Here is a 14954-nt window from a genome sequence, read left to right on the forward strand (position 1 = left end):
CACAATGTTGGGGTTCTTGTCAGGAACAGTGGAAGACTGTTTGGCCTTTGAAAGGCACCCTGTGATTGGGCTGGGATTACCCAAGAAGAAGTGTGATTAAAATTGAAACTGAATGTAATAAATACATATAATTGAATTATTCCTCTTTATGTTCTCTTACAAAATGTAATTGGGCAGCAATTTTGGGAAGGGTTCTCACAGGTTTGACTGGTCGCATGTGGCCCTGCCAATTGAATGATTACGGTATGGGCTAACGAATAGGTTTTAACAGTTTGTCTGGTTTTATGACCAGGGATCTTGTGTGTGTCTTAAATGTGACTGTGAACTAGCTTGTTTAATGTATACTTCAGTTTAGAAATGGTTATGTAGTAGATATACAGTGCTTGAAATAAGCAAATAAAATCTGATTAAACACAGTGAAGTAAGACATCTGAGATCAGAGGGATATCTTTAATGAGAAATAAAGCTAGACCAGTAAAGTAAAAAAAAATGTTTTTGAATGGAGGCTTATGTAAGCTAATAAAGAACTGTTTATTCCTTTAAAATTCAATTTCATCAGATAAATAAAAAAATCACGGCTTCCTCCCCTTACTGAGAAATGCAGATAACTTTGTAGAGCCTTTAATTCTGCTGTTTTATGATGTTCAGTACTAAGAATAGCAGGAACTGTTCAAACTGAGGAAAAATGATTACATCCATTTTCGATTTTCCAGGTAGTTCATATATATTCGAGAGAGGATTCATGTTTTTTCTATATAAATTGCCATCCGGGTTAAACTATTAGTTCTAAACCTAATTATATCCCTGTAACCTAATTATTTAAAGAGAGAAACCATCACCACATCTAGGAGAAAGCAGACTGTTGTTTTTCTCTTCCTTCTCAGTATGGAAGTACATGCAACCACAAGACCATCAATCTGAAAAGAGTTTAATCAGAAACAACTTAAGCTCTCTTGCTCATCCCTGGCCTAGGCTGTGCTTGAAAATGTTCTCTTAGATCTATCCATGTCTGAGAATTAACATAGTCATATTTCTTCCCTGTCATGCGTCTTTTGGCTTAGTTTGGGAAGTGCCTGGTGCTGCTGGGACAGGCTTCATGGTATACCTGGTGCTAATGGTACGGCCTGAAACACAGCGGTATTCAGCATTCTCCTTCTTTTCTTTGCCATTCTGACAGATGGTGAGCTCCACCGGCACTGACGTGGTGGTCTCCTTCTTGATCACCTGTATGGAAAGTTCAGTGCATGGAGGGATTTTGGCAGGCAGGAGGACCTCTACCTTCTCAGCAGTGGTGGTGGACTCACTTTTCCCTTTCTCCACTAAAAATATATTGGAACAACCCAAGGTCACCTGGAAAGCAAAGCCGAGTTTTAGGCAAGTGGTGTTGCTGAAATGGAAGCTCTGGAACACTGTGGCAGTATATTCTCGAGTGGAGTTGGTGGTGAACGCTTGTTCGTATTCGGTGCAGTTGGTTCCCACAATCTCATCAATCAGAACTTCCTGCTCAGCTTCCACTTTCTTTTGATCCCACAGCAGCTTGGCGTTAATGATTGGGCGGCCCGGTTTCAGGGGCTGCAAATGAGATACGCTATCATCAAAGTTGATCTCAGTTTTATAGTCATGAATGCGTTCCCCTGGCCAGGCAATGTGATACCATCCACCACGGTTTGGATTTTTGTAGAGCAGCCAGACACCCCTCTGCACCACGTGGGAGGAGACACGGTCATTAAAATAACCATAAGTGAGGTTGGTCTCCTCCTTCACCACCTTGCTTTGACCTTCATAGTTAGGATGTTCATACAGTGTAATTTGGGGGTCAGAGAGATCTTGGTGAACTAGCCGGAAGGATGAAATCCTGTTGTTGTTGTCAATCTCAGCATAATCCCCTTCCTCAAAAACAATGCCGTCCTCTTCAAACTTAGAGAGCTTGTAGGCCACCCAGGGCTGCCCTGTCACCTTCAAGGAGGAGATACAATCCCCAAAATCCAATTCATGCAGGTCAGGGACATCACAGGTGAATTCTTTGCTGAGGCCCTCAAAATTGGGCTTGTCGTACACAACAATTCTATTCATGCTGAGCTCTTGGGAAAACATAGAGGCTTCTTCCTAGTGCTCCTTCCAAGGCCAGAGGAATCCAAAGTTTGTTTTATCCCAGTCTGTTTGCTAGAAAGAAATTCAGAAAGTTAATTCCTCGGTTCTGCTGTAAACAATCTACATAAAGCAAAATGTTTGGTATGTGTCTGTATGGATAATCACTTCTCTCTCTTTTTCACATCGTCCAAATTTCTACTTTTGTGAAACCTGTGGCTTAAGGATGGGGAGACATTTTCTGGGTAAAGGAAACATTTTCTTAAGGCAGTGTTTCCCATACTTGACAATTTTAAGGCATGTGGACTTCAACTCCCAGAATTCCACAGCCAGCAATGCTGGCTGTGGAATTCTGGGAGTTGAAGTCCACATGCCTTAAAATTGTCAAGTTTGGGAAACACTGTCTTAAGGGGAAATCTGTTGGGGGGGGGCTTGCATTTGAAAAGCGGAGAGGATGACCCCCTACCCCATTTCTTAGTTTTCTTCTCCTCCTGCCATGTGGGCTGAAAAAACAGTGGCAGACCACTCATTCCTAATACTCTGATCTGAATGTTAACCGAGGGTTTCGAAATTAGATCAAGGGTCATTCAAATTAGGTCCAGGGCTGCAAGCAGTCTGGAGTCCAAAGCTTGTTCACTCCTGGCTTAATGCCTCAGTACTCATCCTTAACCGCAGGAATGAAGCCCAATTGTGTTTGCTGGTATCCACCCTTTATTGTGTTTATTTTTATCCTTCCCTTCATTGTTTTTTTCTTTGCCTCTAAGTAGACAGGGTTAGGGGTTTCAAGGTGCAGGATCAGCTAAACCATATTGCATTGTATATAGAGTTATGGAAAGCCACTGCCTCCCTGGTGCTAATAACTCCCGTGATCTTGAAATTAATTCAAAGAGAGAGGCAACTGCTTTTGTGTTTGCTTTAATGTGGCATGCAATTTAACCTCTTGAGACAGAAATAATCTTTACGATCCACAGCAGTTTCCCAGAAAAGTCTGCAAACAGTTAAGAAATTGTGGACTTTCAGAAAGTACAAATGTTTATACAAAGTCCTTGACTTACGACACGTATTGGAGCTTGCCCTTATGGTTATATGTTGTGATGCTGATCTCCCACATTACGACCTTACATGGGTACATACATCATTAAGCAAATGCTACAGTCATTAAGCAAACCCATTGTTCTCTAAATGGGGCAAAATTGGAAGTAAATGCCGATTTTCAACAAAAACATTGTAATCGCGGTCATGTGATCGTAGGACGCTACAAATGACCATAATTGCAGGCTGTTGGCTGAGTCTCTGTAATGATATCAAGTGATTTGTGGGTGGGGGAAGGGAGTCTGGCCATTGAAAGTTTGAAACCGGATTGTAAGTATCTTTTGGGGGTTCGTGGTAACTTCAAATGGTTGTAAACTGATCAGTTGTAATTCGAGGACTACCTGTATTGAAAGAGAATGCCGAAAAGCCACGGATACCCTCTGCAGATATTGTATAGGCTGTACCTGTCCCAACATGTATTTCCTTGACCTGAACTGCCATGTTCATTCCCCTTTGGGGGCTGTTTATACATAAATGAGAGACAGGAGTGATGGGGGATAGCCAGGTACTATTCCTGGCAAGTTTCATGAGATATCAGGTTAAATCATGTCGGGAGAGGCTGTCTCTGTCCTTCCTCCCTCCCCTTTAGCCCACAAGACTCCTTCAGAGTAGCAGTCCTCCTCTAATTTCATAAGATGGTGAAGGTGATTTAATCTGCTTGACAGATGTAAACCTGTTTGCCCTGTGTTGCAATGCTTGGAGGCCTGAAACCCGGAGTTCTGCTGTAGTGTCATATGCTTGTAAACCAGGGGTAGTCAACCTTGGCTCTTTTCTGGCTCGTGGACTTCAACTCCCAGAATTCCTGAGCCAGCTTAGCTGGCTCAGGAATTCTGGGAGTTGAAGTCCACGAGCCAGAAAAGAACCAAGGTTGACTACCCCTGTTGTAAACAGTGTGCCCTTGGGCTCCTAGAGACGGGCCTACTCCTTCCCCACCATCCAAGCTTCCAGTACCTCACATCTGCTGAAGCTAAAACACTATAGTATCACCAGGAGCAGCTAAACTTTCTAATTGCCTGTACTGATTACTCTTTACCCTTGGTAAGCTCTGAACAAGAGGTTGTAGCCATTTTAGGTAATGAGAAATAGGATGAATTACAGTCAGTCTCTCCCGTCCTCTCCTTCCCCCCCCCCATTACACACAGGCACACATTTGCAGCCCACCATGGCACGATTGTAGAAAATTTTAGCAAATGGTGAGAGCGAACATGAGGATATTTCAGGCAAGGGATAGAATATTATTAACACTATGCTAGACTGGGAAGAAAATGCTTAAATGCTATTTAAGCTATTTAACGACAAGGGAGATTGTACTCAGATAGAGCAAGTCATCTAAAATCATCTGGGAGTTTCTAGTCCAAAAGTGGATTTGAACCCGTGTTTCCTCCTTTCAACATTGCAACCACTTGCTACTCTAGTGGTATAATTATCATACTACATTGACTCTCAGATCAAATGAGTTGATTTCAGAATTCATTTGTATGGCCATAGAAAATACAGACAAAGCAGATCCACATAAAATTCAGTAGGAGGGTAGTCATGAAATTGGCTTGCACTTCAAAGCGTGTTTATTGCACTTGTAGTCTTTGCTTTTGGCAACTTCTAATTGGCTCTGATATAATAGACTGGAATCTGAACAAGTTCATGAACAATTATATAACCGTTTCTCTGCATGAACAACAGGTTCCTCACTCACCCTGAGTTTCCAGCATGCCAACTGGGTTATCCAAATTGGCGGGGTCCTTGACTGTCTTGACACTACCCACTTTGACTGGGGATGCAATGAAAGCATGACGATGACTGAAGCTAATAGTATCAAAGTGATCATCGAGTAATAATCTTAATTATCACAAGATTAATGTGCAGAACCTGTCATTCAGCTATTGATCTCAAAAGCCATCCTTACTCTAATAACTGCAATTTAATTGACTTCAATAAAACCAGGCTGCTGACTCAATCATGCTAGAGGGATGACATGATGCTTGTTCTGGAAAGTCATGCTTACCGTTCTGGAATGATAAAATCCAGAAAAGCATTAGATGGCAGCAAAGATGAAAACTCTGATACTTTGCAGCCGTATAGTGGTTATCTGGATTTTAGCAGCTTAGATTTAGTAATTCTATATGCAGGGCACAGTTTAAAGCAGGGGTGTCCAACCTTGACAAAGGTGTTTTTCTTCTTCTTTAAAAGTCAACTGAACCGTATAACTATCTATCCTTCCATCCCCCAACAACTACAGGTAGCCCTCGACTTACAACAGTTTGCTTAGTGACCGTTCTAACGTCATAATGGCACTGGAAAAAATGACTTATGACCATTTTTTTATACTTACGACCATTGTAGCATCCCGATGGTCACGTGATTTCCATTCAGATGTTTGATAACTGACTCATATTTATGACATTTGCAGTGACTTGGAGGTTCCCTTTTGCGACCTCCTGTCCAGCAAAGTCAATGGGGAAGCCAGATTCACTTAACAACTGTTGAGTCCGTGGCGGGAAAATAGACACGAGAAGCAGCTGGAGTTCTCAGTTTCTTTTATTCAGCGTTCAGCTTACAGGAAGATGGCTTCAGCCTCGCCCAAACGCCTCGCAGCCTCTTATATAGGCAACTCCCGGGTAAATGGGTTACTTTTCCCGCGCCAGCACCCGCGCATGCGCACGGCGCTGGCGACAGCCTGTCTGGTCCCGGGCAGCTTTGCACCTGCCCGGGACTGCCTGCAAACGCCCGAGCCGTTTGCAAGGCTCGGGACATAACACCCCTTTCCCCCGGGCTAAAACTACTACCAACATACAACATTTATTTTACACGACAATTTGCTCCCCAATGCTCCCACTGTTTACTGGCTTTTGCCTTGCCAGCAATGTTATGTAATCTTCTAGGTACTTAGGAGATTTCTTTGCTCTCTGTGACCTTCTTAGCTCTGGGTTACTGGCATAAGTCCCCTGACTGGAGGGAGGCGTGAGCCTGTTCTCTCTATTGTGCCCTGGTGTCTTCCAAGGACTGTGCCCCGATGCCTGGCCTGCTTGCTTGCCCACCGGGCTCGTCAGGCCAGGGCTTCTGTTGCTTTGTGACCTGGTTGTCCTACCTAGCTGTAGACCCTCAGGCCCCTTGAAGTGATAGCCACTGCTGGGCGTCTCTGTAGAACCTCCTTGGTCAGTCCAAGACCTGTCAGGAGGCTGTCCATTCCCTGAACCCCATTCTGTGCTCGGGCTCGTGTGGGTTTCTGTACTTTCCCAAAACTCAGGTGTTCCCTGATTTGTGCTAGGGGTGTTGTAGTCGGGACTTGGCTCCTCGACTAGCTCTGTGTATGTTTGACCCCCTGTAGGATTTGGGGTAAGGTCAGGCCAACCTTGGGAATTGTGTGCCAGCTCTCTTGCAGGGAATGATTTGTTGGGATGCCCCCGGGTATCCTCCGTTGCTGGAGTGCTGTGTGATGTGTGTGGAAAGTGAGTATGCCCCCGGGGTGACTCCCTGGCTGGAGTAGGCGTGAGTGCCTGTTGTGTGGGTAAGCTCCATGACTTTCTTTTCGGAGCAATTGCGGAACCTTGGGATGGGCCGTTTGTGGCTCCCTCAGTGGAGATGGGCAGTAGCTCTTGCCCTTCCCTTTGCTCCAAAGGGTCCCCCTCCCCCCCTGGAAAAGACCCAGGAGTCTCAGCAGAAAAGTCTCGCCTAGAGCGAAGTTGGTCGATGTGCCGACGCAGGACACGACCGTTGTCCAGGGCAACCTCGTAGGAGAGAGGACCTGTGATCCTGGACACAGAAGCGGGGACCCATGTATGACCAGGCCCGTAATTGCGAGCCCAAACCGGGGCACCCACAAGTAGTTGTCTAGGTGCCCTAGGATGTGAGGTAGATGAAGGCAGTCTGTCCGGATGCAACCGGTCAAGTCTAGTAGTAAGTTGGCGCCCCCAACGAAGTTCAGCTGGACTTCTCCCTGTAGAAGTGGACGGTGTGGTGCGATAAGAAAGGAGAAAGTCAGCCAACCTGTGATGCCAGTCCCCGTAGGTGAGTCTCTTCAAGGCGTCCTTTGCGATGCGCACCATGCGTTCAGCCATACCGTTGGTGGACGGGTGAAAAGGCGCAGACGTGGCATGACGAATCAGGTTTGCCTGTAAGAAAGCTTGGAATTCGGAGGAGGTGAATTGAGGGCCGTTGTCGGACACAATGACATCTGGCAGCCCGTGTGCAGCAAAAATCCCCCTCAGTACCTGAATAGTCTTTGCAGTGGTGGTGGATGAGACAGGCACAACCTCAAGCCATTTTGAATGGCTGTCAACAAGGACCAAGAAGAACTGGCCCTGAAAGGGCCCAGCGTAGTCAATGTGCACCCTAGACCATGGGGACTGTGTTTCCTCCCATCTATGCACAGGAGCTTGGGGCATCTCTGGGCGAGATCGTTGGCACAGGTGGCATGCGTGTACCTTAGCCTCAATACCTTTATCTAAACCAGGCCACCACAAGTGGCTTCGTGCAAGAGCCTTCATACGAACAATGCCAGGATGACCCTCGTGGAGGGATTCTAAGACCCTAGTCCTCATTGAGGTGGGAATGACAACTCTGTTTCCCCAAAGCAGACAACCCTGAGAAAGGGACAGTTCGTTCCTTTTGGACCAGAAACTCTGAAACTCAGGACTAGGGCAGTGCTCAGGCCACCCGGACAGGACCCAGGAGCGGACACGTGAAAGTGTGTGATCTGTACCTGTTTCAGCGGTAACATCCCTGGCACTAAGAGGGAGCTCGGGCAAGGCTTGGATTGATAGAATGTTGACAGCTGGCGCGGGGTCAGCTTCTACTACTGGCAGAGGCAACCTACTGAGGCCATCAGCATGGCCCATTTCTTTCCCAGGCTTGTGGAGTAATGAAAAATCATATGCAGACAAAAAAATAGACCACCTAAGCATTCTAGGGGAAATGATGTGGGGAGTCTGCTTACGTGTGGTAAACAGTCCCAGCAGAGGCTTATGGTCAGTGAAGACCGTGAAATGCCTGCCATATAGAAAATCGTGGAATTTTTTAATTCCAGCAACAACAGCCAGAGCCTCCCTGTCTATCTGAGCGTAGTTGCGCTCGGCAGAAGACAGTGTTCTGGAGTAGTATGCAATAGGAACCTGAGTTCCATCAGACCTGAGGTGACTCAGGACAGCTCCAACCCCGTAGGGGGACGCATCACAAGCGATGCACACAGGAGAGACTCGTTGAAATGTGCAAGAACACTGTTAGAAGTGAGCAAGGCCTTGACTTCTTTAAAGCAAGCCTCATGTGCTTGTGACCACAGCCACACAGCTTGTTTGTCTAGTAGCCTGTGAAGAGGCTCAGCTACACTAGCTTTATGTGGAAGAAAAGAATTGTAGAAATTCAGGAGGCCTAAGAAGGCCTGAAGTTCGGCCTTAGACTTTGGCCTGGGTGCTTCTAAAATAGCAGTTAGTTTGGATTCAGCAGGATGAATCCCAGCAGCATCGATTTTGAATCCCAGAAATTCAGTAGAAGGCACCCCAATCTTGCATTTGTCTTTTCTGAGCTTGAGGCCTGATTTCCTGAATCTTAACAGGACAGCCCTAAGCCTTTCAGCTAGAATGTGTGTGGAGTCTCCTGCAATCAAGACATCGTCAAAGTAGGGGCAGACCCCTGGTATACCTCGTAGTGTGTTTTCCATTACGCTTTGGAAAATCCCAGGAGCGACATTCACTCCAAACTGTAGCCTTTTTACCTTAAAGGCTCCCCTGTGGGTCACAATGGTCTGAGCTATAGCAGCATCATCATCAACAGGCAGCTGTTGATATGCTTGAGCTAGGTCAAGCTTTGCAAAAACACGCCCCCCCTTGAGAGAGGCCAGGATGTGACTGACCACAGGAACAGGATAGGCATGTTGCTGCAATGCCTTATTGAGTGTGCATTTGTAATCAGCACAAATGCGAATGTCCCCATTTGCCTTTAGAGGCGTGACAATGGGGGTCTCCCACGGGCTGGAATCAACAGGTTCTAGGATTCCCTGTTGGATTAGTTTGTCTAATTCAGTGTCAATCTTACTTTTTAAAGCAAAAGGGACCCTTCTTGCTTTAATCCTAATGGGAGTGACAGTGGGGTCTAGCTTTAAGGACACAGGTGGTCCTTTGAATGTGCCCAGCTGGGGGCTGAAAACATCTGCAAATTCTTTGCAGACTTCCTGTAGGTCGAGTGTTTGTAAGCTGTTGAGTCCTGTGACGTGTATCCCCAGGGCCTCAAACCAATCGAGTCCTATGAGACTCGTTCGTTCACCCCCTACTACTAATAAGTCTAGTGGACCTTCAAAACTCTTGTATTGCACGTTAAGGGTGGCCTCCCCCTTAACACACACTCTTGAGTTCTGAAAATCTGTTAATACAATATCAGAAGGCCTTAACTTGGCCTTAGTCCCACTACTGGAACAAATCTTCCTAAATGTATGCAATGAAATGATGGAAAGGGCAGACCCTGTGTCTAGTTCCATAGATAATGGAACCCCTTGTAGCTTCACGTTGAGTGACAGCTTTTTCTTCATGGGCTTGTGTGTGCCTGTCCTACAGATGCTTCTTCGCGAAGCGCAAAAACCTACCCTATTCTGGCTGGGGAGTCTGGTACCCTTCAGGCGTTCTTCTTGGGGTTGTGCCTTTCGTCGGCCCAGACACACAGCTGCAATGTGCCCTAGTTTGCCGCATGCCCGGCAGGTAGCGGAGCGGAACTTGCAGTCGGTTCTCCTGTGGCGACCTCCACAGCCGATGCACTTGAGCGGAGCCGAAGAGCTTCCCTTCTGGTTTCCTTCCTTCGTGGGGTGTAGACGGTCGACTTCCTCGTCCGGATCCTCCTCGGAGTTTCGTTGGACGTCTTCCTGGTGCACGGACGCACCCTCTGCACTGCTTCTGATCGGCCGCATGTTCTTGACGGCGCCGCCTGCTGCTTCTTCTGCAGTGACTTCCCTTAAGGCGTCTTGGAAGGATAATTCTTCCTTAGCGAAAAGTCTCTGTTGTAGCTCTCGATGCCTTAACCCGCACACGAATCGGTCCCTCAGTCGTTCCTCGAGGTCCTTGAACTCGCAGGGCTTGGCGGCCTTCCGTACGCGGCGATGTATTCCTTGGCTGACTCACCGGACCGTTGATCCCTCTGTTCGAAGGTGTGGCGCCATGAGATAACGGACACCTTGGGGTGGAAGTGCTCCTTCAGCAGCTTCTTCAGGTCTGCGTAGCTTACAGACTCTACTGGGACAGGTGCTGCAAGGTTTTCTGCGATTTCGAAGGCGTCTTGGCCGCAAACGCAAAGCAGGGTGGCAGCCTTCAAGCTATCTTCCGTCACTTGGTTTGCCTTGAAGTAGTTCTCCATTCTGGATACGTAGGACTCCCACCGCTCTGGATGTGAGACGTCGAATTCCGAAAGCCTTCCGATTTTCGCCATCTTCGGATCTTCAGGAGACGGGTCTATCAGCCAGCCTACCCCCGAATGCGCACCGGAATGGCGGGCAGCTGCCGAGTCGACGCCGTTCCTCTTCCGCCGCTCAGGACTCCTTGGGTAAGCTTACACTTTTTCCTTTCCAGGTAGTGCAAGGCATCCCACCTTCGTCGCCAGTGTTGAGTCCGTGGCGGGAAAATAGACACGAGAAGCAGCTGGAGTTCTCAGTTTCTTTTATTCAGCGTTCAGCTTACAGGAAGATGGCTTCAGCCTCGCCCAAACGCCTCGCAGCCTCTTATATAGGCAACTCCCGGGTAAATGGGTTACTTTTCCCGCGCCAGCACCCGCGCATGCGCACGGCACTGGCGACAGCCTGTCTGGTCCCGGGCAGCTTTGCACCTGCCCGGGACTGCCTGCAAACGCCCGAGCCGTTTGCAAGGCTCGGGACATAACAACAACCATGTTACTAATTTAACAACTGCAATGGTTCACTTAACAACTGTGGCAAGAAAAGTCGTAAAATGGGGTAAAACTCAACAAATTTCTCACTTAGAAATTTTAGGCTCAGTTGTGGTCATAAGTTGAGGACTACCTGTAATCAAGCTTCTTGGATGAGAAGTGAAACATTTTTGTCTCCCTCAAGGAAAAAACAGTCCAGGGGCCTTTTGAAGAAAAAAAAAGATACCTTTGAAACAACTATGACCTGGATGACTGAGAATCTTCACAGACATCCAACCTTGGCAACTTTAAGACTTGTGGGCTTTAACTCCCAGTATTCCCCACCCAAATCAAACTGTTAAAAATAAATATTCCATCTATCTTCTGATTTGTGCCCATATTCAACAACTTCAAATCACCCCATAGAATCAAAGGATCCTAAGAGGTAATTTAGATCACTAACTTCAAACCTTACTCAGAATTAAACCATCTCTGACTGGACATATCCTGTGTAAAGGAGCATACCATTTCTGTCAGGGAACTATTGCTACACTGGAAAGTTCTTTTAATGTCTAAGTGGAATATCTGTTCCTTTAACTTAAATCCAGTGTTTTTGTACTCTTAGTGGTAGAGAACATCTCTTCTTCCTCTCTATGACATCTGTTCAAGCATTTGAACTGTGCTATCAGCCTTCTCAAGGTTAAACATCACCAGATATTTCTCCAGCTCCATGACAGTATTTAAAATATTATTTATGGGCCACTGGAAAATAAAATGAGTAAGTCTCAGACATATTAAGTAGTGAGGAATCTGTGATATTTAGCTGCAGATCTCATTTGTTTTTTCTATCTGGCACCTGACTGCAGATCTCTGACATATCTGTCTGTCATATCTTGTGTATATATTCCGGATGTAAAAAGTCAACTCCCTAAACTGCCAAAATATTGAGCAATTCCAAGATTTCTTAACTACAAGCATGCTGGATTGGAACACTGAGCTGCAATCCCAATTGTAGGGTACCAAACTGAAGAAGACTCATACGTGTGAAGGAACACACAATTTTTTAAAATACAACAATAGGTGTGCACTGCAAACTGGTGTAGGATATATTAAGATTATAACAAGCTGGAAGTTCCTAATTCAAGTCCCAAATATCCTTCTCGTGGCAGAGGGTGCGTCTGAGACATGAACTTAAGTTCTCTCTCATAAAATCTGCAAAATGAAGAGAATACTATTGACTTACCTTCGAAGCATAAATCAAGATTACTATTGTAATGCATGTAAATCAGAGATAGTGAACATTGTGCCTCCCAGATGCTTTGGATTTCAACCTTCATTAACTCAAACCAACATGGAAAGTGGTTGTAGTAGTAGTTCAAGACATCTTGATACACCAGTTAGGCGTTACTGAGTTGGGCTTGACTCAACTTGAATACATGGACCATCTTGATCTGTCTCTGTATTAGGTCCATGTACTCAGCTTGCAACTCTACCATAGACTTCTTGTAATTCTTTTGATCTTGTCTCTCTGTTGTCTTTTTCCACGGCCTCAATTTGTCAAGGTAATTTTTTTTCTAGCTCATAAACCACAGTATGTGGGTTTCAGTTGTCTACAATTGATTGTACCTGAAATGTCTATATCCTTCATGGTCTTGTCTATGTTTCTCTTTACCTTTTCCACAATACTGTTCATCTTGAGCTATTGTTGAGCCCCCAAAACAAAGCCATCTACTACTTTCATTTTTTTGTTATCGCTTGTAAGTTTATGAAACATGCTGGTTGACATTATCTTTGTCTTAATATTTAGCTGTAGTTTTCCATTGACTTTCATAACAATCTTTTCTTTTTCACTTGCATTTAATGCCCTCTGTGTATCTCAGATCATTAGTACTTCAGCCGCCAATTTTGATTCCAGATCTGTCCCTATCAATTTCATTCTTCTATTTGCCATAGACTCATACAGTTATCGTATGCTTCCTTCTCTGATCTGTGATTTGAACAACCGTTTCTCCAACTCATTACAGTAATTTCTTGGGTCCGTGGAGAAGTATCATACTAAAGACTAAATTATTGTGGTAATCTCTCTTTCCCAGAACGCTTACTTTTCTACAAATTAAACTGTTTTTGTTTGAAAATGGTTAGATAGAGTTAACCACCGTATTAATCAGCCCTATCCCAGCTACTATATTATGCTTCTCTAATGAAAGAGGCATTGGTGACCTACTCACAGCCTACCTGATTTGCCAAAGCCCATTGACTTACCCGAGTAACACTCACGCCAACAGTTTCTGCATTTCTCAAAGCAGTTGTTCCAGCAGAATCATTTATACTCCAGCATTAAGAACACACCTCTTTTAATAGGATGCTGAGCTGCTTTAATCTTGTCAGGACCTGACTGAGAAACCTCAAGCTTTATCTGCCCCAGACAACACCCACGTGCTCAGGAGAACTAGAACTTCCCACGCTGAGAGCATGACATGAATGACGCTCCACGTACCCATCTCTTAACAAGATAGTGACATCTGCAACTTTGGTCTGGATTTTACCATCCTTGCTTCTATCAAATGTTGCTCAGGGACAGTTTTAAAGGCAACTCCCTGTGGTTCACAAATCTGCGGGCAATCACGAACTCCTAAAAACAGGTTGAATCAGTCTCACAACTTGGCAAGGTAGCCAATCTCTCCGGTTGCTTCCCTTGTGTCATGAGGCATTCAATTAAATTTGGATTCACACCCTGGGAGATAGGTATGTTACTACAAATGAAAAGGAAATGCCTTTTGCACACTTCCTGAAGACATGTGAACCATCTTGTGGATCAGAACACAAGCGTTAGGAACGTGCATTGAGAGATTTAATTACCTTTTAAGATATCTGCAAGTAAGAAAGATAGCTACTAGTCACCTAGCAAGGTGTCAAAAACTTGACCCCCCAAAAAAGAAAAAAAGTACAGGTAGTCGTCGACTTACAACAGTTCGCTTAGTGACTGTTTGAAGTTACAATGGCACCGAAAAAAGTGCCTCCCAAGCCATAGCTGAGCAAGGCACTCGCCTGCCCACCCAGCGGCGCTCTTCCTCCTGTCCAAGGTTTTCATTGTTGTGAGCATTTCTGTTGAGGATTGGCAGCAGGGGTGGGGGGGGGGAGTGTTTGGTTTTTATTCCCCTGTCTGCTGGGTGGTTGCAGCAGGTTTTGGTCACTTCACATGACCCTGAGACACTGTGACTGTCATAAATATGAATCAGTTGCCAAGCATCGGAATGTAAATCACAAGACCCTGGAGATGCTGCAACATTCCAGCTGATTGGTGCTTCTTCTGGGCTCAGCAGAAGTGCCAGGATCAACGCCGAGCTCCAGCTGGACCCTGGCGCTGATCCTGGCACTTCCATTGAGCCCTGACAGTTCCGAAAAAGTGCCGAGCAGCTGGAAAGTGGCATTGATCTTGGCGCTTCCGCTGAGCCCTGCAGCTCCAGCTATCTCTCGCTCAGGCTTGTGCCAGTTCAGCTCATTCCCCTCCCCCGCTACTTTTCTAGAAAGATCACGTACCACCTGCCAGGTGCCAATGTACCACAGGTGGTACCCATACCACTGGTTGAAAAGCCCTGGTCTAGTGCAGGGGTAGGCAACCTTGGCTCTTTTATGACTCGTGGACTTCAACTCCCAGACTTCCTGAGCCAGCCATGCTGAGGGGAAAGGGAGAGGTTTCCAAGCTGAGCCATGCTGGCTCAGGAATTCTGGGAGTTGAAGTCCACGAGTCATAAAAGAGCCAAGATTGCCTACCCCTGGTCTAGCGGTTAAGGCACAAGGCTACAAAGCGGGAGACCATAGTTCTAGTTCTGTTTTAGCAATGAAAGCCAGTGGGTAACCTTGGACCAGTCATTCTGTCAGCCCAACCCACCTCACAGGATTGTTGTTGTGGGAAAAATAGGAGGAGGAAGATGTGC

The 14954-nt window shown here is 45.9% G+C and overlaps 1 protein-coding gene across 1 annotated transcript; it reads right to left on the reverse strand.

The window, feature by feature from the left end:
• Positions 1–431: 431 nt before the first annotated feature.
• On the reverse strand, positions 432–13384 carry LOC120300511 (epidermal differentiation-specific protein-like). Its single transcript, XM_039326667.1, has 2 exons — positions 13279–13384; positions 432–2163 (listed from the first exon to the last, which is right to left on the reverse strand). Exon 2 carries the CDS (start codon positions 2092–2094, stop codon positions 1042–1044), a length of 1053 nt encoding a protein of 350 aa, XP_039182601.1. The 5' UTR covers positions 2095–2163; positions 13279–13384; the 3' UTR covers positions 432–1041.
• Between the last annotated feature and the right edge of the window lie 1570 nt (positions 13385–14954).

The sequence above is a fragment of the Crotalus tigris genome, unplaced genomic scaffold (assembly GCF_016545835.1).
Source record: "Crotalus tigris isolate CLP2741 ecotype Arizona unplaced genomic scaffold, ASM1654583v1 scf7180000024342.5246164, whole genome shotgun sequence".
Classification (NCBI taxonomy): Eukaryota; Metazoa; Chordata; class Lepidosauria; order Squamata; family Viperidae; genus Crotalus; species Crotalus tigris.

Bases quoted from the DNA above. Each gene is read 5' to 3' on its own strand.
- LOC120300511 (XM_039326667.1), bottom strand. From the start codon at position 2,094: ATGTTTTCCCAAGAGCTCAGCATGAATAGAATTGTTGTGTACGACAAG.